At 36.6% G+C, this 23,307-nt stretch overlaps 1 protein-coding gene across 4 annotated transcripts in view; it reads left to right on the top strand.

Moving 5' to 3' along the window:
• Nucleotides 1-20,904, top strand: part of ppp2r5c.S (serine/threonine-protein phosphatase 2A 56 kDa regulatory subunit gamma isoform-like) — a 58,154-nt gene extending 37,250 nt beyond the window's left edge. For 3 of the 4 annotated variants that reach the window (XM_018232329.2, XM_018232330.2, XM_018232331.2), the window contains 13 exons: nt 628-827; nt 2,671-2,781; nt 4,972-5,064; nt 5,149-5,279; nt 5,873-5,932; nt 6,972-7,080; nt 8,050-8,103; nt 9,124-9,294; nt 10,165-10,292; nt 14,092-14,193; nt 16,764-16,836; nt 18,364-18,480; nt 19,997-20,904. In XM_018232329.2, the coding sequence (XP_018087818.1) occupies nt 628-827; nt 2,671-2,781; nt 4,972-5,064; nt 5,149-5,279; nt 5,873-5,932; nt 6,972-7,080; nt 8,050-8,103; nt 9,124-9,294; nt 10,165-10,292; nt 14,092-14,193; nt 16,764-16,836; nt 18,364-18,480; nt 19,997-20,128 (1,481 nt within the window). In that variant the 3' untranslated portion in view covers nt 20,129-20,904. The remainder of the gene's footprint in view (nt 1-627; nt 828-2,670; nt 2,782-4,971; nt 5,065-5,148; nt 5,280-5,872; nt 5,933-6,971; nt 7,081-8,049; nt 8,104-9,123; nt 9,295-10,164; nt 10,293-14,091; nt 14,194-16,763; nt 16,837-18,363; nt 18,481-19,996) is intronic. The other variant, XM_018232332.2, reaches the window with a different exon arrangement.
• The last annotated feature ends 2,403 nt before the right edge of the window (nt 20,905-23,307 follow it).

Raw genomic sequence — 23,307 nt, 5'->3', positions numbered from 1 at the left:
GTTAAATATAAATATCAAGACATTGTGTCCAATACGTTACCTTTTAGAAAAACACATACAAGACTAAAAAGTATATATTGGATCATTATTACATTTTGTAACCAAATATATGTGCAGTTGTATATTTTTGTGTTATTTTAAACTTGTTTTTTGTTCAAGGGTTGTTGGGTTGCTAGGGTCTAGTTTACTTTAGGCAGTGTTTGAGATTCTGAAATATGAATAGGAGAGGGCCTGATGATAATAAGAAATCTTCGCTTGCGGCAATGCCTCACGAGGAAACTTCGGACAAATTTGGAAAACGTAGTGCCGCGTGTGCATTGCCACAGGAGATTGTCGCCCCGAAGAAGAGGCGATTTGTAGCTGTGGCAACTAACCTCCCCGAATCTGCTTGTGCGGACTGAGCCTAAAAAGTTAGAATTTTTGTAACCTACTAGAAATTTACTTAAAAGTGGTCAACACTGTTTAAATCCCTTTCCAGTGATTAGCATATACTTTCACAGTAAGGGCAATTTTATATCTAGCAGACATCATTAAAAATCTTGTGTACAACATAGCTACTATCTGTGTTAAGTGAGCAAAATGAACAAACTTTCAATTGTGCCTTAATCGTTGCCTTGTTCTTTTTAGATGTGCCCCCAGCAGAACAAGAAAAGCTGTTTGTTCAGAAACTGCGCCAATGCTGCGTTCTTTTTGACTTCGTTTCTGATCCTCTAAGTGACCTGAAATGGAAGGAAGTTAAACGAGCTGCACTAAGTGAGATGGTAGAATACATCACACACAATCGCAATGTGATAACGGAACCTATTTATCCTGAGGTAGTTCACATGGTAAGTTGTACAAGTGGGTCTTGTGTATAATAAATTACTTTTAGTTGGGTTGACCGCTGTGCCCAAGAAGACATTTGAGTATTTTCTGTTATTATCTTTTTAATACAAGAAGGTTTGACTTACACAAATATAAAAACCAAGTCCTTTTGAAAGGTATGTACCAAATAGACTTAGTATTAGAAAGATGCAATGTAGTGGGTGCCTTGATGCTATTCACAGAGGGACACCTATATATGCAGCTTGTCGTCTTGCAACAAGCGCCAATGCACTTGAACAGTTTGCTCTGATTTTAACACTAATGCAAAATACAGCACCTAATAAATATAAGTGAGGTCTGCCTGGAATGAACTGCAGACTTGAGCTGGAGCAGAATTCCCTTAGAAGGATGTGTCTATTGTATGTGATGTAGAAAACGGTCAGTGGGCAGGCCAGTGATGTTGAGTGGACGGGCGGCAGAGCCAGGCGCCCTAGGCAACCTGGCCGGACGCGCACATTCGCTAAATACCACTCAGCGCACATACGCAAATTACAGATTAGCGCAAATAGATCTGTAATAGAATCGTGGAGAGAGGGGAGCAGACATGGAGTAGGCGACAGAGAGGTACTTGCCTGGCGTCCCCCCCCCAGCTTTGCGTCCTAGGCAAGTGCCTACTCTGCCTATCTCTAGTTCTGACCCGGCGGGGTGGGTAACGTCAGGGGCGGGACTGATGACTTTGCGATCATCGATTGGCTGATCTCCATGTTATCACTTCAATGATTTTCCTAATTGATTGCTTTGACTGTGTAGATATATAGTCCTTTAGGTACAGGTATGGGATCCGTTATCTGGAACCTCGTTATTCAGAAAGCTCCCTATTAAGTAAAGGCTGTCTCTCATAGATTCCAATTTATACTAGCAATCCAGATTTAAAAAACTCTGTAATGATAAAATAGTGCCTTGTACTTGATCCAAACTTAGATATAATTAATCTTTTTTGAAAGCAAAACCAGCCTATGGGGATTATTTAATGTTTAAACGATTTTCTTGTAGATTTAAGGTATGAAGATCAAAATTACGGAAAGATCCATTATCTGGAAAACCCCATGTCCCATACCTGTTCAGAAATTTATGAGGGGAAGTATTATTATTAAAGGGGGAACTCCAGGTTCCAAACCAAAATTTGATAAAATGGCCCTCGTAACAAAGAAACCCATAATATACCCATCACAGTTACCTGTTTCTTCAAAAAGTATGAATAAATACCATTTTCTATGCTGAAACCCAGCTGTTTAACAGTCTTCTCTTTCTGCATCATTTGAAATCCTGGCAGGGAAGGAGGGACTAAACACTGATGTTACAAATTGTAACAACTTCTCCACAGTTTACAGACAGCATGTAGGAACTACATAACCCAAAATGCATTGCACTGTGATGTTCCTTTCCTTATTGAAATCATTTATGCAGGGAATTGTGGAGTTTGGAGGATGCAGGCTAAGGACAGCTAGCTATTGATACAAAGTAAGAGTAGTCAGGCAGATTAGCAGGGGGCTAGGCTTATGGAAGTGTTCCAAACCATTAAAAATCATGAAAAATCTGCATATTTTTTAATTGATGTATATTGCAAAGTTACTTGAAATTATGTTCACTTTTAAGGTATGTTTTTGTCGATTGCATTGCTGAAATATTGAAATGTGTCCGTATCCCTTTATTTTAGTTGTATGCTGTTGAAACATGCAAAATTTGCTTGACTTGGTAGTCATATTTAATATAATTTATATTAAACCTAGTTCTTTTACAACTTTAAGTACTCAATGATTTATTCTTAACTAGAGTTAACATTGCTTTTTTTGTTTTTATTTTTAGTTTGCTGTGAATATGTTTCGAACATTGCCACCATCCTCCAATCCAACAGGGGCAGAATTTGATCCAGAAGAAGATGAACCAACGTTAGAAGCAGCATGGCCTCACCTGCAGGTACAGTTTTATGTTTAGCATGGCTAGGACCCCCTGGGGGTACTAAATAAGAGCCATGATTGCCTATTTGGTAGTCTCTAAGTGAACTGGCAGCCTACAGGAGGCTCTATTTGGCAGTACAGTTGGTTTTTATACAACCAAAACTTGCCTCCAAGCCAGGACTTCAAAAATAAAAAAATAACATCCAAGCGGTTGGTGAGCAACATGTTGCTCATGAGCCACTGGTCGATTATCACTGCTTTATACTGGTTCGGCAGCTTATCCGCCCATTTGTGGGGGCTTCAGATGGGTTCCCCCGATCAATATCAGGTCAAAAATTGGTCAGATATCGATCGGGCAAGTTTGACTTTTTCCTTCAATCTAGAACTGCATCGGCTAGTTGATGTGGTCCTACAACCCGTCGTGCCCTTTCGTTTCATTGTAATCCTATCCGGATGAACCCGATATCGCCCTGCCGTTAGTGGGCAAAACGAGCGGATCTAATAGTGTATGGCTTCTTTAAGATCACTGCTTGTAGAGAAATACAAGCCCAGAAGCTGCTGCTCTGCTGTCACCCGAATACATTGCATCTGCTCGGGTGCATGCCAATACAATGGTTTACGCCACGAAACACTGAATCTTGTGTTTTTCAGCACCAAAATCCTCTGTGTCTGGCTGCACCCAAGCAGAGGCATTGTATTTGTGTGCAAGTACAATTGAGAGAAAAGCAGCAGTGGTACGTTCTCGTCCTGATTTCTCCCTAGGTCAAAAGACAACTTGTATGGCCCTAGACTAAAACTTTTCAAACGAGTGTAAAATGCTTTTGTGAGTTTGTGAATACTATGAAAATATATTTTTATAGACTTATTTCTTTTCTATGCATGATATGCAAAATAGAAGTGTGGCAACAGTCACAGACAGAGTTCTGTATTATACGTGTATAGAGAGCCATCTGTCTTTGCCTATATTTAGTTCTTTTTAGGCACACAGGCCAGTTTTCTTTCTAAACCGTAATTTTTGTGAGTTGAACCAGACACATCTGCCATCTCCCATAGACAGGCACAATAGCCTCTAATTTTGTACTGTTTTTTTTTTTTTTGTGGTTTTTTTTTAATTAACAGTGCTATGTGGTAGTGGGTTGACTTGAGGTGCTTTGGCACTGTGCTGAAAAACACAAAAGATTAAACTTGCAAAATCTTTCCTAGGTTCCCCAGGCTTTAAACTGATTATTGTTGGCTTAAGTGGAACCTGCGACAATTTGGTGACCTACAGATATGCCTGTCATCAGTGGGTAATTTCCCACACTTCTCTGACAAGTAGGGATGCACCGAATCCAGGATTCGGTTCGGTATTCGGCCATTTTCAGCATTTGTGCCTGGCCGAACCGATTCGGAATCCTTAAATTGTGACTTTTTATAACAAAACAAGGAAGTTAACAAATATTACTCTTTTTCCCTCCCCTCATTGATTTGCATATGCAAAATAGGCTTCGGATGTGGTTCGGTATTCAGCCGAATCCAAAATATTGGATTCCCTACTGACAACTGAAAATGCCAGTGTAGAATGCACCATGATGCTTAGACTGATGATGCATGTAGTTGTTCTCCGTCTAAAGCATATGCCATAAACTGCCACATGTGTCTACCATTCACTTATCACGTACCTTATTCAAAATACAAGTATGGGACCTGTTATCCAGAATGCTCAGGACCTGGGGTTTTCCAGATAACTGATCTTTCCGTAATTTAGATCTTCATACATTACGTCTACTAGAAAATCATGTAAACATTAAATAAAACCAATAAGCTGGTTTTGCTTCCAGTAAGGATTTGTTAAATCTTAGTTTGGATCAAGTACAAGGTATTGTTTTATTATTACAGAGAGAAAGGAAATCATTTTTAAAAATTTGGAATAGTTGAATAAAATTGAGTCTATGGGAAATGGCCTTTGCATAATTCGGAGCTTTCTGGATAACGGGTTTTTGGGTAACGGATCCCATACCTGTAATACCTGCTGCAAAAAGTATTCTATTAGCAGTGTATGTGGATATTAATCCCTAACTCTATTTGAACAATTATTTACTGTTCTTTTAAATAGATTTATATTCTATCTGCTTTGTGATATATATATTCTTAGGGACCAGCAGTGTTCATGGGTATTATTTATTTTATGATTTCCTAAATGTTATTAACTTTTTGTTTTGCTTTTCAGCTTGTTTATGAATTTTTCCTCCGGTTTTTGGAGTCTCCAGATTTTCAACCAAATGTAGCAAAGAAATACATTGATCAGAAATTTGTGCTACAGGTAAAGAAGTCTTATTTTGCCAAGGTGTTTAGTGCAGCATTTTGTAACATTTTATTTTACATCATTGTTTTTTTTCTCCCATAGCTGCTGGAACTCTTTGACAGTGAAGATCCAAGAGAGAGAGATTTTCTGAAAACAACACTTCACAGAATCTACGGGAAATTTTTAGGCCTCAGAGCTTATATAAGGAAACAGATCAATAATATATTTTATAGGTATGTTTAGTCATTTTAATTTGCAGTTTTACATTCTTATTCCTAAGCAAACCCAATTCTTTTGTATCAAACTGGATATTGAGGCAGACATAAGCACATTAAACATGGTAAATGCATACCCCCATAATATAGGGTGGTACTACAATTTTAACTAAATAAACCACAAGCATTAAATTTTTGCACAGCACACAAATCGTATATATATCTCTTCAAAATACCATGCAAAATTAAAAAGACCTAAATTGTTCAGCACCACTGTAAAGCAAATAAAATATTTTGCTAAAAGTAGTGCAGTGGCCTTATGCCCTCTTTTATTTGTGACTGCCACACAGCGGGCTATAATTATACTGTGCAGAGCAATCTGTATTTACATTCCATTTGAAACATGCACACAATTTAATTGCAGTCTGTATTTGTGCATAATAGCATTATTTAAAGAGTGAGATTTGTGTTTTGAGGTCAACATTGTCACCATTGGACTATGGAAGTACAGGTACAATTATTAAAAGGAAAATTGCTGTTCTTGCGATAAGACTTTGACTGGACACTTTTTTGTTTTTCATAAATGTTTCCATGCTCCTTCCTGGTTTTAGGTTTATTTATGAAACAGAACACCATAATGGCATAGCAGAGCTATTGGAAATCCTTGGAAGGTAAGGATAAAATTAAGGGTTTTTTTCCCAGTTCTTTGTGTTCTCCTCTTATATATTAAGCTATCTAATTATAAATTATAGTCACATAAATACTACTGCATGCAGACATCAATGGCCTTATAGATCAAATTTCAAATTGTTTAATTGTAGTTTTTCTACTTCAAATTAACAATTTAAAAAACACATGTTACCTTATTTGTTAAAAAATCGTAATATTCAAAAACTTGATTATGTAAAATCGTTGAAAACTTGAATACCTCAAAAAAAATTACATCCTCAAATCCCACTGACTTCTATCTGAACTTACAAGCTTTTAGATTCCAAGTTTTTTATCTTAAAGGAACAGAAACACCAAAGAGCACAAAACACAGAAAAATTTGCTGCTGCCATAAATGATAAAAAGACAATATTTCTGTACAAAACGAAATAGGAATCACAATATATATACTATTGCCCTGCACTGGTAAAACTGGGGTGTTTGCTTCAGAAACACAAGTATAGTTTCTATAACCAAGCTGCTGTGTAGCAATGGGTGCACTACTACATATACAAGTACAGAGCTATACGTATACTACAGAGCTTTAGCTGTTATCTACTTTGTATCCTGTGCTTTTTCTCCTTTTTCAGGTTTGAATGGTTTCTCCACATGGCTACACAGCAGCTTGTTTATATAAACGATAGTAGAGTTTCTAAACACACCAGTTTTACCAGTACATTATATTTAGTTTAGTTTAAGACTTTCATTTTTTTTTATGTTACTGTTCCTTTAATAAATACTTGATTTAAAGTTATAATTAGTTTGTCAGCTTTAGCACAAAAAAACTTGAATTGTGGTAAAACCCAAGATTTGAATGTTGATAAATCCACTCCAAGTGTAGGACCCTTTTAAGTTGTGTCTTAAAAATGCATTTGAGGTGGCTTATTTTAATATGATAGTTTGGCAAAAAGTAGTTCCCCATGTTGGTAAAGTCTAATTGTGATTGAGATGAAACCCTGTGCACAGATTTTTTTCTTTAGGGTTTGGTTTAATGTCTTTCAGTATAATCAATGGATTTGCATTACCGTTGAAAGAAGAGCACAAAATTTTCTTACTAAAGGTGTTATTACCTTTACACAAAGTGAAGTCACTCAGTGTCCACCACCCACAGGTAAGATGAAATTCCCTAAAACGCACATATACTTTTTCTTCAATGTATAATGGTGTAAAATGTAAATTACAATAAAAAAAAAAATCTTATTCTTAATTCTAATTCTTAAATTGTCCACCACTACCACCATCGGTTTTATTGCCCCTTTGGGAGCAATTTTGGTTAAATTGTAGGGTTTTTTTTTTTTGTTTTTTATTTGCACATATAAATTAGAGGGAATATTGGTAATAGCAGAATTTAATGGTACTGGATTCGAATGAGTGTAGCTTGCAACCTCTGCTCCTAGAACCTGCAGTAAATCTGTGCTACCACTGGCATCAAATCTTTTGAAAATGCCTTCCCAAAATGTTCATTTTGGGGGTATAGTTTTCCTTTAAGCCAGATCACCATGGGTGATAAGTTTTACTTGCTTTCATCCACATGTAAGATAATGGGAGGGGATTTTCGAGAGTCTTACTGCCCACAGTGGTGCAGATTTATCCTGGGTGGGTTAAATCACACTGTGTGCCATTGCACTTAGATAATATTCTAAACACGGTCACATTTTATTTCTACATATCAAGAATCGTTTTTTCCCAAAGGAAATATATTTTTTTCAGATCTGCACTATGTTTTTTTGTTTTTTGTTTTTTTTTTTCAATGGGACATAGTCTCTGGTATTTTTCAGACAAGGTCATCAGCATCTGTTACTTACGATTGACTATAATGGAAACTGTTCAAGTCTAAACCAGTGACAGGTGGTTTCAGGCCCTTAACCCTAATATGTCGCTTGTATTAAACCTTGACATGTTGTGTTTGTGTACAACCCATAGAAATTAACTGCTAATTGGCTACTGAGTGTTCTGTACTATGTCAGACTGCTCATATTAATATCAAAGCTAGTATTAGATTCTTCTGGTAACTGAACTGATGATACATAAGTCTTTCTTTCAATAATGGACACACTAATGTATTTTTTTTTTCTTTTAGCTGGCATATTGCGTAGTACAGTTTTTAGAAAAAGACAGCACCTTGACTGAACCAGTAAGTAGATTTCTTATTTTTTTTTTTTTTTTTTTAAATTTGTTGTTGTGGTACATTACATGGACCAGATGTTTAAACGTACAAATTACAGTTATACCCCCAAATTCTGAGATCATAACTGCACATTTCATCCCACTCTCACTCATACCTTATACCACTTATTCCTGTCGACTACTATTCATTTTAAAGTTTTGTTTTATTAACTGGAAGTTGGTGTTGGGTGAGGCCTGTTTACTTCTACTGTTATCTATTGTTATCACCTATACTAAATATAGAAGCCTCTTGTGTCTTGTCTCCTTGTACAGTTTCTTGGCAATTACAGTTTGGTGTTTGTCTTTAATACTTTCACTGCCAATGATTGTTGCTGCCAGTGAAGGATTTTCTACATTTGCATGGAAATTGTAAATCAGTGAGATCAATGCACAGTTCCAGAATGCTCAGAGTGCCTGATGGAAAAGTAGAAAAATATACTATCATACTAATATTATTTTGTAGATGTTTTATTTTTATGCAGTTATAAGCAATGTGAAAGTTTCCTTTTACTTAAAATTATTACACTATATTTTGCGTACCTATTTTAAAAATGGATAGCTGCACAGCGGATTGGCAGGTGCTATCTCTCACGGCCTTGTATAAAACAAACTTAAGAGATATAAGATGCATGTTCCAATGCCTTTCATATTAGCTATAATTAGTGATGGGCGAACTGACCCTTTTCGTTTTGCTGAAAATTCACGAAATGGAAAAATTTCGCAAATGCATTCAAGTCTATGGGCTTTTTACGTGTGGCAAATTTTTCACCCATTGTAGTTTTTTTGGGGCGAAAACTGACATAAAATTTCACTCATCTATAACTATAATTTATCCTTGGATAAATAATTGTGCTAAATAAGTCTGTAATATACAAAGCTACTTATATAAGCACTGGCACTACTGCCAAAATATTCATGTTCTGTTATAAATAACGTGATTAACCTTTAAAAAATTATTCATATCCTTGAATTTTCATTACTTTTATAGGTGGTAATGGCATTGCTTAAATACTGGCCGAAAACCCACAGTCCAAAGGAAGTCATGTTTTTAAATGAGCTGGAAGAAATTTTAGATGTCATAGAGCCTTCAGAGTTTGTAAAAGTCATGGAGCCTCTTTTCCGGCAGCTAGCCAAGTGTGTTTCAAGTCCGCACTTTCAGGTATGATTTTCTAAATTACTTTTATAAAGTACCTGTACTTAAAAGGAACAGTTCAGCGTAAAAAGACATTCAAGTGCACTGAAAGGAGAATTCAACCCGTAATAAAAAAAAAACCTCCCCCCTACCCTGGTTGGGTTTGCCCACGGGGAAATGCCCCTAATTTTTTACTCACACCTCCGTGCAGATTCTTTCCTCGTAGTTCACGGCAGCCATCTTCTTCTTCTCCGGTAATCTTCATGTCTTGATGGCATTTTTGGCGCATGCGCAGTTGGAGTAAATTTACGGTCCTGAAAAATTTCCGATACATTTACGCGACTTTCGGTGCATGCACATTTGACCAGGACCGAAAATTTACTCCAACTGCGCATGCGCCTAAACTTCCGAAAAAGACAGAAGAAAGAAGATGGCTGCCGTGAACTCAGAGGCCAGAATCTGCACTGAGGGGTGAGTAAAAAATTAGGGTTTTTTTTTTTTTACAGGTTGAATTCTTCTTTAAGGGTTGCTGGAACAAATTCCATCTATACTATATATCGGACTTCTCAAACTACAAATATGCCCTGCTCTCAATACCAACCTTTCCCTATCCAAGCAAACATATTTTACTACACTCATTAACACCTGCACAACTTTTTCTACCTATAGCACTCGTCTATCCCCTCTGTGTGCATCTGTCCCTGCTCAAAATATTGCTGAGCAATTCAAAAATAAAATTGACACCATCAGAAGTGACATTACACTACTTTAAGCCCCTGGACATTCACTGTCCTATTCTTCCAGACAGAGCTTGTGTAGCCAGTTTTTATGGTCTGTTTTTTAAGACTATGTTAAGGATTAAAAGTACAATTAATTCTGATTTAATTATATTTTCAGGTGGCAGAAAGAGCATTGTATTATTGGAATAATGAGTATATCATGAGTTTAATCAGTGATAATGCAGCTAAGATTTTGCCCATTATGTTCCCATCCTTGTATCGGAATTCAAAGACACATTGGAACAAGTAAGAAAACCACTATCGACTATTTTTAACTGGTTTAACTGGGGTTTATGGAGAATTTGTATGATGAACAAAGGATAAACTGCAATGTTATGAATATAGGGCACAGGCACACTCGAAGATTCGGGAAGATTTAGTCGCCCGGAGACTAATCGCCCATTCATGGGGATGGGGGGGATCCGTAAAAGGCAGTCCTGCTCTCTGCACAGTGACAAGTCTGGAATTTAATTAGTAATAAAGTGTCTACACTATAAGACAGGTTCCAACCCTGTCAATGCAAACAGCATATAATGCAATGTATGTGCTGTGCCTAAAGCAGATATATAAATTAACAATTTTGTGGGGAATGGTATGAGATTTAAGCTCTAATACACCCCTTTGCCATTGGCTTCAGGATAAGTGCAAACACTAAGATTCGGGAAGATGTGTGACTAATCGCCTCTTCTTCAGGCAACTAATCTCCCCGAAAAGACTTCCCGTTGGCTAGAATCTAAATCGCTGGCAGGATGGCACTCAAAGCGATTCGTTTTCCGAAGTCAGCCAAAGTTCCCTCACAAGGAGACTTCGGGTGACTTCAGAAAACAAAGCACTCCTAGTGCCATCCTTCCGGCGATTAAGATTCTAGCCGGCGGGAAGGCTTTTTGGGGAGATTAGTCGACCGAAGAAGAGACGATTAGTCACACATCTTCCCAAATCTTAGTGTTTGCACTTATCCTGAAGCCAATGGCAAAGGGGTGTATTAGAGCTTAAATCTCATACCATTCCCCACAAAATTGTTAATTTATATATCTGCTTTAGGCACAGCACATACATTGCATTATATGCTGTTTGCATTGACAGGGTTGGAACCTGTCTTATAGTGTAGACACTTTATTACTAATTAAATTCCAGACTTGTCACTGTGCAGAGAGCAGGACTGCCTTTTACTGATCCCCCCCATCCCCATGAAGACCTTGAATGGTTGAACACATTGGAGTTCTGTAGCTAGGTAACCTATTGGTAAAGATTTTTATTTGATATGTTGAAGTGTACCATCCCATCTTCGAAACCAGAGAGTAGTGTTGCAAAATGTGTCCGTCCCATGGCTGTGAAGTCCATTGTATTGGACAGGGCTAATCTGTAGCCCCCATGGCTACACAGAAGCTTATTTATTATATTTAGAAAACACACTGCTTTTACCAGTGCATGCCAACAGTATATTATTAGTTTTAAACACTCTCATTTTGTGGCGTTACTGTTCCTTTAATATACTAATGTGTTTTCCATGTTGAAGTATACAACATACAAGGCATTTTATCACTGACAAAGCTCAAAAATATAAACCACATCCTTTGGTAATTCAAAACCAACTCTAAGTTAAACTACATAAGCCAAAAGCAATTAGAAAACCTAAAACAACTTCTTTATTAATTGAACCTGTAGAATAGCTGTTAAAAACAATCCAGAATTAATAAAAATAATGTTCTTAGAAACAGAATTGCTTCTGCCATATCCTCTGTCATAAAAGTTCTTGAATGTGATTTATTTTCAGTGCTTGTATATAACGTTAATAGGAGTCTGAGTTGGTACATTTTTGGTGATTCCCGACTCCATAGCCCTGATAAGTCTAAGGGCGCCACCCTTTTTATTGTTTCAACTTTATTATGTGAGAGGGAGCACTAATCTCTACAACAAAAATAAATGGAGCATATGTACAGTCATATGAAAAAGTTTGGGAACCCCTCGCAGCCTGCATAATAATTTACTCCACTTTCAACAGTGGTATGTCTTTTCATTTTCCAGGAACATCTGAGTACTGGGGTTTTTTTCTGAACAAAGATTTTTAGTGACGCAGTATTCAGTTGTATGAAATTAAATCAAATGTGAAAAACTGGCTGTGCCAAAATGTGGGTACCCTTGTAATTTTGCTAATTTGAATGCATGTAACTGCACAATACTGTTAACTGGCAACACCAAATTGGTTGGATTAGCTCATTAAGTCTTGAACTTCATAGTCAGGTGTGTCCAATTATGAGAAAAGGTATTTACGGTGGCCAATTGCAAGTTGTGCTTCTGTTTGACTCTCCTGAAGAGTGACCGCATGGGATCCTCAAAGCAACTCTCAAAAGATCTGAAAACAGAGATTGTTCAGTATCATGGTTTAGGGAAAGGCTACAAAAAGCTATCTCAGAGGTTTCAGCTGTAAGGAATGGAATCATGAAATGGAAGGCCACAGGCACAGTTGCTGTGAAACCCAGGTCTGGAAGGTCAAGAACAATATATTAGCGGCATATATGGAGCATTGTGAGTGGTTACAGACAAGCCAAAGATAACCTCCAAAGACCTGCAAGAACATTTTGCTGCAGATGGTGTATCTATACATCGTTCTACAATTCAGCGCAATTTGCACAAAGAACATCTGTATGGCAGGGTGATGAGAAAGAAGCCCTTTCTGCACTTACGTCACAAGCAGAGTCACTTGTTGTATGCAAACGCTCATTTAGACAAGCCACAATCATTTTGGAACAAAGTGCTTTGGACTGATGAGACAAAAATTTAGTTATTTGGTCATAACAAAAAGCGCTTTACATGGTGGAAGAAAAACACCTGCTGTCAAATTTGGTGGAGGTTCCATCATGCTGTGTGGCTAGTTCAGGGACTGGGGCCCTTGTTAAAGTCTAGGGTCAGATGAATTCAACCCAATATCAACAAATTCTTCAGGATAATGTTCAAGCATCAGTCACAAAGTTACATATGGGGTCGGATAGTCCAAAAAGTCAATGACCCTAAACACACTTTTTGAAATCTGCATAGGGAGAAGTACAATATTCTGGAATAGCCGTCACTTTCCCCCCGACTTGAATATCATGGAAAATCTATGGAATGATTTGAAGCAGGCTGTCCATATTGGGCAGCCATCAAATTTAACTGAAGTGGAGAGATTTTGTATGGACGATTGGTCAAAAATACCGCCATCCAGAATCCAGACACTCATCAAAGATTATAGGAAGCGTCTATAGGCTGTTACATTTGCAAAAGGAGGCTCGATTAAGTATTGATATATCTTTGTTAGGGTGCCTACATTTATGCATCTGTCTAATTTTGTTATGATGCATATTTTTTATTTTCTGTTAATCCAATAAACTTTGTCACTGCTGAAATACTACGGTTTCCATAAGGCATGTTATATATTAAAAGGAAGTTGCTACTTTGAAAGCTCAGCCAAAACTCCAAAGAATTAAGAGGGGTTCCTAAACTTTTTCTGTATAACTAGTGCTGTTTCGGTTCACAGACAGAAAGCTAAGATTACATTCCAAACCCACAGATGGCAAATTATATCACTTAAATGATAGTTTAGCCTTGTTACCTGGATAAATGGCATGCTACGATTCTGCCCATGCTTTTGGTAGTGGCCCCATACACCAAACAAATGTTGAGTTGATGTAAACAAGTAATGGAAGTTATCAAATGCACAGACGTCATCAATGTTGTGTCTACATGAAAACAGATCATGGTTTAAGCACATCTTTGAGGCCAGCATGTGCCCCCTAATTGGAACCATAGACAAAGTTACAGATATACAGAGGCAATACTTGTGAATAATCTTGGAACTATGATTAATTAGTTGATAAAGCAGCAAATAAGTGTAATGGTCTCCAAGCTGGGGGGTCCAATGCTTCAGTTTATCAAAGGTACAAGTACAGTAAAAGCAAAAGGCCTTTGAACATTAGACTAATATTGGTCTTCGCTTAATAGTTAATGTAGTAGCTATAAATGTTGCTATTGCTATGTTGGTTTTTACTTAGTTCATCCTTTTTTTTAGGACAATTCATGGTTTGATATACAATGCTCTGAAACTTTTTATGGAGATGAACCAAAAATTATTTGATGACTGCACTCAACAGTTCAAGGCAGAAAAACAGAAGTAAGTTAACTTTCATCGTTTGTGTGTATGCTCAGTATATTGTCAATATATTGTCTGAACACTGCCATGAAAGTATATTAGTGCTTCATATTGGGTTTCTAACCAGGGTTCCTTCCTGGGAAGAATGTTAAGGCACAAGCAACATAATTTATCCTGAGCAGATTCAAAGTTTTGCATTTTGTTAGGTGTATAAATGTGTAAGACTCGATGCTCCATACGGGGCCATAATAAATTTCCTACACAATCCAATTGAACGTACATGTATGTCATGCTTGTATTCGTGTTTGTGTTTTTATTGAAAAAACAATATCAAGTTGCTTCCTGAGATAATCAAGACCAATACGCAGCAGCATCTATGCTCCACAATATACAGGTTATCCGCCAACCCGTTATCCAGAAAGCTCCGAATTACAGAAAGGTTGTCTCCCATAGACTATTATATCCAAATAATCCAAATTAATCCTTTTTCTCTGTAATAATAGACCAGTACCTTGTACTTGACCCAAACTAAGATATAATTAATCTTTATTGGAGACAGAATCAGCCTGTTTTTCATTTCCTTGAAATCTCAAAGTTGCGATCGCAATTTAATGCACTGTTATATATAGGCAGATTTACACATGGAGAGAGGGTATATAAGGTTTTGCATTGATGCTCGTAATATTATGTCAGATACTGTATAATGTTATGAGAAGTAATAAATGCATCAATCACAGGGTGCCTTGGTCCTTGGTATGAAGAGAAGAGTGCAGACAACGTAGGATGCATACATACAATGCATACATACATAAATATATGCAATCTACATAATATGCTAGATGTGCATCACTGTATGACAGTACATTGGCTTTGTTTTTTGATCTATTTGTGGAAATATCTGTTAGCTGGGCAAAAAATGTCATGATTCTCTGTTTTTGGGGGGCTGCCAGACAAGTGGATCTTTCCCCAGTTTGGCCACCAACCTGAAGGGCCACGGCAGGATGATCCATTCATCTGTTCTTAATCACCTCTATAGCTAAATATTTAAAGTTCTTGCAGGTATTGGTAGGGCAGGCAAATGGTTAGGCTCCATATATGAGCAAATAAGCAGCTGACTCCATCTTAAAGGGGATCTGTCACCCAATAAAATTATTCAAAATCCTATTTTATCACATTGGTCTAGCAAAATTAACTTTAATTACACTGTATAAATTATTTGAATCAATCTTGTTTCCTTCAGTCTGGGAACTCATAATTATAACAAGCAGTCAGGAGCCATTTTGTGGACACTGTTATTAAGACAAGTCTTGTATCATCTCAGAATCTTGTTTGTGCACCAGAATGGGCAACCCAATGTCCAACCATATGCCCTGGCTACACAATTAAACGGTGAAGAGAACCAATGTATGGCGAGCAGTGACATCTAGGAAGTACTGAATGGAAAGTAAAAGTAATTGTCTGCCCCGCCTCTATGCCTAAGGCATAGAGGCGGGGCAGACAATATTTGATTGACAGCTGAGATTATTAAATGAGCTTATTATAACAGCTATTAATGCTTTAATAAAAAGTAGATATTGGATTTGATGTTTCATTTGAAAAGGACTTTTATTATACAGCTTTTTGTGTCTGGCTGACAGGTCCGCTTTAAAGTGCTGGGTTGACTTATTTATATAGCACCAAACAAAAATCACCAGAGCTAAATATATTGAACCTTTTTGAGATGCGGTATGTTGTATTTCACCAAGAAGTGAATGTATCCTTTTCTTTCTATTTGTAATTTGGGAACCCATTCTTGCAGAATGTTTCTTAAGTTATGCCCCTGGAGTGCCGATTCTGTGATGGCGTATATTCTGTAGTTGCCAAAATATACAGGTATGAGACCTGTTCTCCAAAATACTCAGGACCTGGGTTTTCTGAATCCCCATACCTTAAGCCTACTAAAAAAAAATGTTTTTGTTATTTTTTTTTTTTTTTTTTTTAAACCATAGTAACATAGTAAGTTAGGTTAAAAAAAGACACAAGTTGAACCTTTTAACTCTATTTTAACCTGCCTAACTGCTAGTTAACCCAGAGGAAAGCAAAAAACCCCATTCAAAGCCTCTCCAGTTTGCCTCAGAGGGGGAAATCCTTCCTGACTCCAGCTCTCCCTGTAAAAAAACAAATTTTTTAAAAACATTAATTAAACCCAATAGGATTGTTTTGCCTCCAGAAAGGATTAATTATATCTTAGTATCAAAGGTACCATTGTGTTATTATAAAGATATAATTATTCCTAAAAATGTTTAATTTGATTAAAATTGAGTCTATGGGAGATGGCCTTTCCATAATTTAGAGCTTGCTGCATAACGTTTTAAGGAGAACAGATCCAATACCTGTACTGAGAAATTTAATAAATTTAAATAATTTGCAAGACAAGGTATCCTTATTACTTTGTAAAAAGATATATACACACAAGTGCATAGATTCTGATGGGTTGATCCTGGTGTTATAATGCACATGTTCCCATGTACTCTTCCATATATTTTTTATAGAAAATTATGCTTTTAGACATTCTGTACAATTACTGAAATTTGTTGTAATTTTGATTGCAGGGAAAAACTAAAGCTGAAAGAACGAGAAGACGCGTGGGTTAAAATTGAAAATCTAGCCAAATCTAATCCCGAGGTCTGTATAAATACCAGCTAGTGTGGCCCTAAATTACATTTGAATTTTTTGTAAATTAAAATACAACTAGCCCTTATTCTAGTCCTCATTTCTTTAATAACTGTACTTTGATACAGATGCTTAGGGCTAAATAGGATCATCAGACCTATATATCACCGTTTGAAATAAGCTTGCTTTGTTTTGTTTTTTCATACATTCTTCCTTCATTGCAACATGTTTACTCCTCAAAAAATTATGAAAAAGACCCTGTGTCTGCCCCTTCTAATGCATGAAATAGATAGTATGTGCAAAATAAAAGATGTTTCTAATATAGTTAGTTAGCCAAAAATGTAATCTATAAAGGCTTTGAGTGACTGAATGATGAACAGAACACTTCTTCCTGCTTTGCAGCTCTCTAACTCTGAGTTAGTCAGCGACTTGAGCAGGGGCCACATTGGACATAACTGTTCAGATAGTTTGCTTTTGATCCTTAGCATGCAGCTACAATTCAAAAGGTTAAAGGAGAAGGAAAGCTACTGAAAAAGTTTATTGCCAATAGATTAGCCACAATAGTGCAAGCTATAACACTATATTTATTCTGCAGAATGCTTTACCATACCTGAGTAAACAGCTCTAGAACTCTGTTTGTTTAAGATAGCAGCTGCCATATTAGCTTAGTATGACATCACTTCCTGCTTGAGTCTCTCCCTGCTCACTCATAGCTCTGGGCTCAGATTACAACGGAGAGGGGAGGGGGGCAGGTGGAGAGGAGCAAACTGAGCATGCTCAAGCCTTAGCCCTGGAGGTTTAAGATGAAAACAAGAAGTCTGATACAGAAGCCCATGTGTACACAATAGAGGAAAAGAAATGCAGTGTTTCTTTTGACAGAGAACTCAGAGAAGAATTGCTTTGAGGGTTTACTGGTGTATTTATATAGACCTTTATGATAAAGCTTACTTAATGTTAGCCATTCCTTCTCCTTTAATAGCATATGCCCCCCCCCAATCACTGATTGGTTACTGACTGGTAACTAATACGAGAGTTGCAAAGCAGGAAGTTGTGTTCATCCAGTCACTCCAGCCTTTATAAATTAAATTTTTGGCTAACTAACTATATTAGAAACATTTTTTTTTTTTTTTGCACAGCCTATTTACGCAGTCTTTATTTTTACACTGAACAATTCCTTTAATCTCAACCCTGTATGATGAAAAAATGTAAGCAACTCGCCAATACATTAACATTTATAGATCGTTTCAAGTAGTATTTGTCAGTCCCTTTTCATTTTCTGTACTGTTGGTTCTAATTATTGAAACAATGTAGCCGTAGCCAAGACCAGTTCACACAGTGTTTCGAGTTCTGTGATGCACATCCATGTGATTTAGTGTGCACGACATTCGGAAACTGGAGATAACATATATGGACAAGTTGCTTAGAATTTTATTTTATTGAGCAAAATTACTTTTTTAATTATTTGACAAGGGAAGTATTTTAGTTTTTTTTCTTTATTTTATTTATTTCTCTAGTTTATTTTAATACTTTGCATTTTAGTACCCTATGTATACTGACACCTCTGCTCTGAACAGTCCTGTTGCAATGGAAACAGATGGGCCCTTACTTGAAGACGTACAGATGCTTAAAAAGACAGTAAAAGAAGAGGCTTCTCAGGTAATATACTGTATCTTTTTGTGCTTTCCTTTTAGCTCCCAACATTTTGTAATCCTCGGATGACATGGAAATGCGATTTATACTCCCTGAAATCTGTTGTGGTTTCCCCCAATGCTTCATAGTACATGCAATTGCTCTGACCAATTTGAGTGCTTCCCAGCTAAAAGGACAGATAGGGTTGCCACCTTTTCTAAAAAAAAAAATTTTACCGGCCGGCGGGGTGCGGGAACAATAGGGGCGAACCCTGGCATATAAGGGGTGGAGTCCGACAATTGCTGCAAAAGGGGAGGAGCAACACGCATTGAAACCTGGGGGGAAAAAAGGAAAGTACTGAGCGAATTGGGGGCGGGCCAAGGGCTTTTTCTTAAGGGTATTACAAATTACCAGCAACTACATTACCAGTAAATTTGTAATACCGGCCTTGGCAGGTGTTTTACCAGCCAGATGGCAACCCTAAGGACAGAGTATTATTGTAGCAACATTGCTCAAACACATTTAGGAAATTTATAATCTCACCAGACCATTCATGATTTGGCCATTATACCACCACTTTCTGCTTAATCCCATCTTTTGTTTATTTATTTTTTTACAAAAACACATCCCTGGTAGTAGTAAAAAAAAAACACAAACCGGAACAAGTTTATAGTCAGATGGTCCCTTTGGATCCTTTTGTGAGTCAGCTCACTATTTTATATTGAAGGACAAGGAAACACACTGTAGGTTGGTGACTCGAGTGGCTCCCCTTGGCCCCAGGTTGGTGCCCCTATTCACTTTGCTGCTGAGCTCAGAGGCAACATTTTCGCTCTCGTGTGCGTCAGTATTATGAGGCACATTTATCAAGGGTCGAATTTCGAATTCATGCGAGTTTTTTTTAAAACTCCCATAAATTCGACCAATCGATATTATTAATAAAATCTAATTTTTCCAACTCTGACGAATTGAAAACTCGATTTTAAAACTCGATTCAAGTTTTTTCTCCGAAAAAACTCAAACGTCATAAAGGCTGCTCACAACTCCAAATTAATCCCAGGATGTCTTCCATTGACTAAAACAGGTTTCAATAAAATCCGAACTGCAACGACCTGAAAATTTGATTTTAAATAGACTTGATTACTCTTTCTATTCAGGCCCTTTCCTATTCACATTCCAGTGTCTTATAGAAGTGGTGCATGGTTGCTAGTTTAAGTTGCACCCTAGCAACCAGATGGTTGAACTTGCCAACTAGAGAGCTGCGGAATAAAAAATGAAATAACTCAAAAACCACAAATAATAAAAAATGAAAACCAATTGCAAATTGTCTCAGAATATTACTCTCTACATCATACTAAAAGTTCATTTAAAGGTGAACAACTCCTTTTAAAACTCAGAAGGCACCTGTACTTATATACTGGCAACTTACATTCTTTTTAAGTATTGTATTAAAGTTTGATCAGGGTTAGCCTCATCAAGCCAACAGTTTGTGCATGAAATGATCACGTTATTTTATTTTGGCTTACATTATTCTTGCTCTTCTTAGGCTCATAAAGATCTAAAGAAAGAACGGCCTCTTGTACGACGTAAATCAGAATTGCCTCAGGACATCTATACCATGAAAGCCTTGGAATCCCACTGCAGAGCTGATGAAATAATATCACACGATGGGCATTAGACTATGACAATAACATCTTACTTTGTGGATTCTTCTTCTTCTTTTTTTTTTTTCCCGGAAGCAGTTACACAGTAGAAAACTATAACTTTTTTTGTGCCATACCAATCTGTTAAAAAACAAAAAAAAAAAACAGTGAAAGCTTTCTTCAACCCACTTCTGTAGGCAATAACTAAACACAGTGTACAGCTCAAGATTAGATGTTCAAACAATGGTGATATACCTGATTCTGTATGCAGAACATTGGGTTGTTATATTAAATAGCCACACAGCTGGCTGGAAAACAGGAGTACCAATTGGAGATGTACGTCAAGAAGTCTACCATTGCTCAAAGTAAAGCACTGATAGGATTTACAGCAAAATGACACCCATGCAACTGTCAAATTGGTGCTTAAAGAGATCTGCTTATTCGTTTTAACTACTAACCTTTCTTTGGTCTCTCTTTAAACGAGTGTCTGGTATTCTTGCAGTTAGGGGAACAAAATAGGCTTTACTTGCATGTGCTATTTAGAGTTCAATGGGTAATTTTTTGACAATCCCAAATAGGATTTTTCTCAGTTATGTATATTGTTTGCATTGAATGAGCTCATAAATTGTTGAAGTACTTTCTGTGTATTGAAAGCCATATTTTTGTCACATAGCAAAGTATTACCGTTCCATTATACTAGAAGTGCACTAAGATAGTGTATTGCCCTGGGGTTAGTCAAATAACTTCCAACAAAAAAAACCTAAATGTTCAAAAATTTGTTTTTCTTGAAATAAAATCCTGTTTCACTGCTGATGTTTTTGCTGAGCATTTCGGGGGTGTTCTTGAACACATCAGTATAGCTACAAAGCAGGTGATCATACCTTCAACACGTAGAGACGTACCAAAAGAATTATATGTTAAAGGGGTGGTTCACCTTCATGTTAAAGGGATACTGTCATGGGAAAACGTTTTTTTCAAAACACATCAGTTAATAGTGCTGCTCCAGCAGAATTCTGCACTGAAATCCATTTTTCAAAAGAGCAAACAGTTTTTTTTATAATCAATTTTGAAATCTGACAGGGTTAGAGATATTGTCAGTTTCCCAGCTGCCACCAGTCATGTGACTTGTGCTCTGATAAACTTTACTGCTGTACGACAAGTTGGAGTAATATGACCCGCCTCCCCCCTCCCCCCAAGCAGCCTAACAACAGAACAATGGGAAGGTAACCAGATAGCAGCTCCCTAAAACAAGATAACAGTTGCCTGGTATATCTAAAAACAGCACTCATTAGTAAAAGCCAAGTCCCACAGTTACATTAAGTAGGAGAAATAACAGCCTGCCAGAAAGAAGTTCCATCCTAAAGTGCAGGCACAAGTCACATGACTAGGGCAGCTGGGATACTGACAATATGTCTAGCCCCATGTCATATTTCAAAATTGAATATAAAAAAATCTGTTTGCTCTTTTGAGAATGGGATTTCAGTGCAGAAGTCTGCTGATGTGTTTTGAAAAAAACATGTTTTCCCATGATAGTATCCCTTTTACTTTAAGTATGTTCTAGAATGGTCAATTCTAAGCAACATTTCAATTGGTCTTCATTATTTATTTTTTATAGCTCATGAATTATTTGCCTTCTTCTCCTGATTCTTTCTAGCTTTCAAAAGGGGGTCCCTGGCCCCCTATCAAAACAAATCCTCTTTAAAGCTACACATTTATTATTAGTTACTTTTTATTACTCATCTTTCTGTTCTGACCCTCCACTGTTAATATTCCATGTTTTTATTCAAATCAATGCATGGTTGCTAGGGTAATTTGGACCCTAGCAACCAGATTGCTGACAGTGCAAACTGGAGAGCATCTGAATTAAAAGCGAAATTACTCAAAAACCACAAATTGTCTCAGAATATAGCTCCCTACATCATACTAAAAGTTAAACTCAAAGGTGAACGACCCCTTTAAGTGCTGACAGTATGCAAAAGATTTAACCTTTTGCTGCCAAGTGTCCAGTGACCCTCAGGCATCTCCAGCAACAAAAGGGTTATGTTTGAGCAACTGGCATGTAAACCACACTTTTTGTTTCTATTTTAGAAGCACACTTAGGGGCAGATTTATCAAGGATCGAATTTCGAATTCATGGGAGTTTTTTTTAAAACTCCCATGAACTCGAAATCCGACCAATCGAATTTTATTTTTCAAAAAACGAATTTTCAAAACTACGGTGAATAGGATCGACCTGAAAACTCGAATCGAATTTAGTTCACATTTTAAAAACCCGAATAGAGTTTTTTCTCCGAAAAAAAAATTGAATGTCCTCTCTATTTCTCAGGATGTCCAGTATTAATGTGTTTATGGAAAGCAATTTGGGAAGAGGCTTTTGTGTGGCGTTTCCTTTTTAAATTAGATACAATTAAAGTATATTTGTGCTCAAAATTCTTTAAAAAAAAAAAATTTCCCTAAAATTCTTACTGATCTTTGTGCTTTAAAATGTCATTTAAAGTCAGCTTAATCTTGCACTGTTGCAAAGTACACAAAACTAGCTCTGCTTTTTCCCTAAGCTGTCATTTAGTTCATAAAGTAAAGGGAGGATCTGATACATTAAGTAAAATTAAAACTCATTAAACGTTCCAAGATCCCCATGTTGTGAGAATTCCTGTTAAACTTGAACATTAACGCTTTAACAATAATACAAAGAGGAGGTGATACCATATCTTTAAGGGACAATATATATATATATATATATATATATATATATATATATATATATATATATATATATATATATATATATATATATATATATATATATATATATATATAATATATATAAATAAAATTTGGTATACCATTGTTTGAACTTCCATCTTTTGCTGGGTTTTTTTTCTCATGTTTATTTTTCTGTTTATTTTTTTCTCTCCATATTTTGGCAGCAAGTTGCTACAAAGACATATTCCTTGGTTATTACCTGACATGTAACTTGTTTATCAGTGTTTGGTTGATTGTCTAATGCTCAGCATATAAGAGCATCTACTGTCTAGACTTTTATTGTTCCCCTTTATTTAATATAAACATTCACCAATAAGAATCAAACCTTCATGCCCCTGCTATGCAGTTTCGTGTAATTAACAGGTGTTGATTGTAATCCGTGGATCATTTTTTGAAGACCGATTCTGCACTAAAGTGGAAAATAATATATTTTGGGTAAACTCTTTAAAAT

This window comes from Xenopus laevis, chromosome 8S (genome assembly GCF_017654675.1).
Source record: "Xenopus laevis strain J_2021 chromosome 8S, Xenopus_laevis_v10.1, whole genome shotgun sequence".
In the NCBI taxonomy this organism is placed as follows: Eukaryota; Metazoa; Chordata; class Amphibia; order Anura; family Pipidae; genus Xenopus; species Xenopus laevis.
Note: the sequence above shows the minus strand (reverse complement) of the source record. Positions and strands in the feature narration are given on the sequence as shown.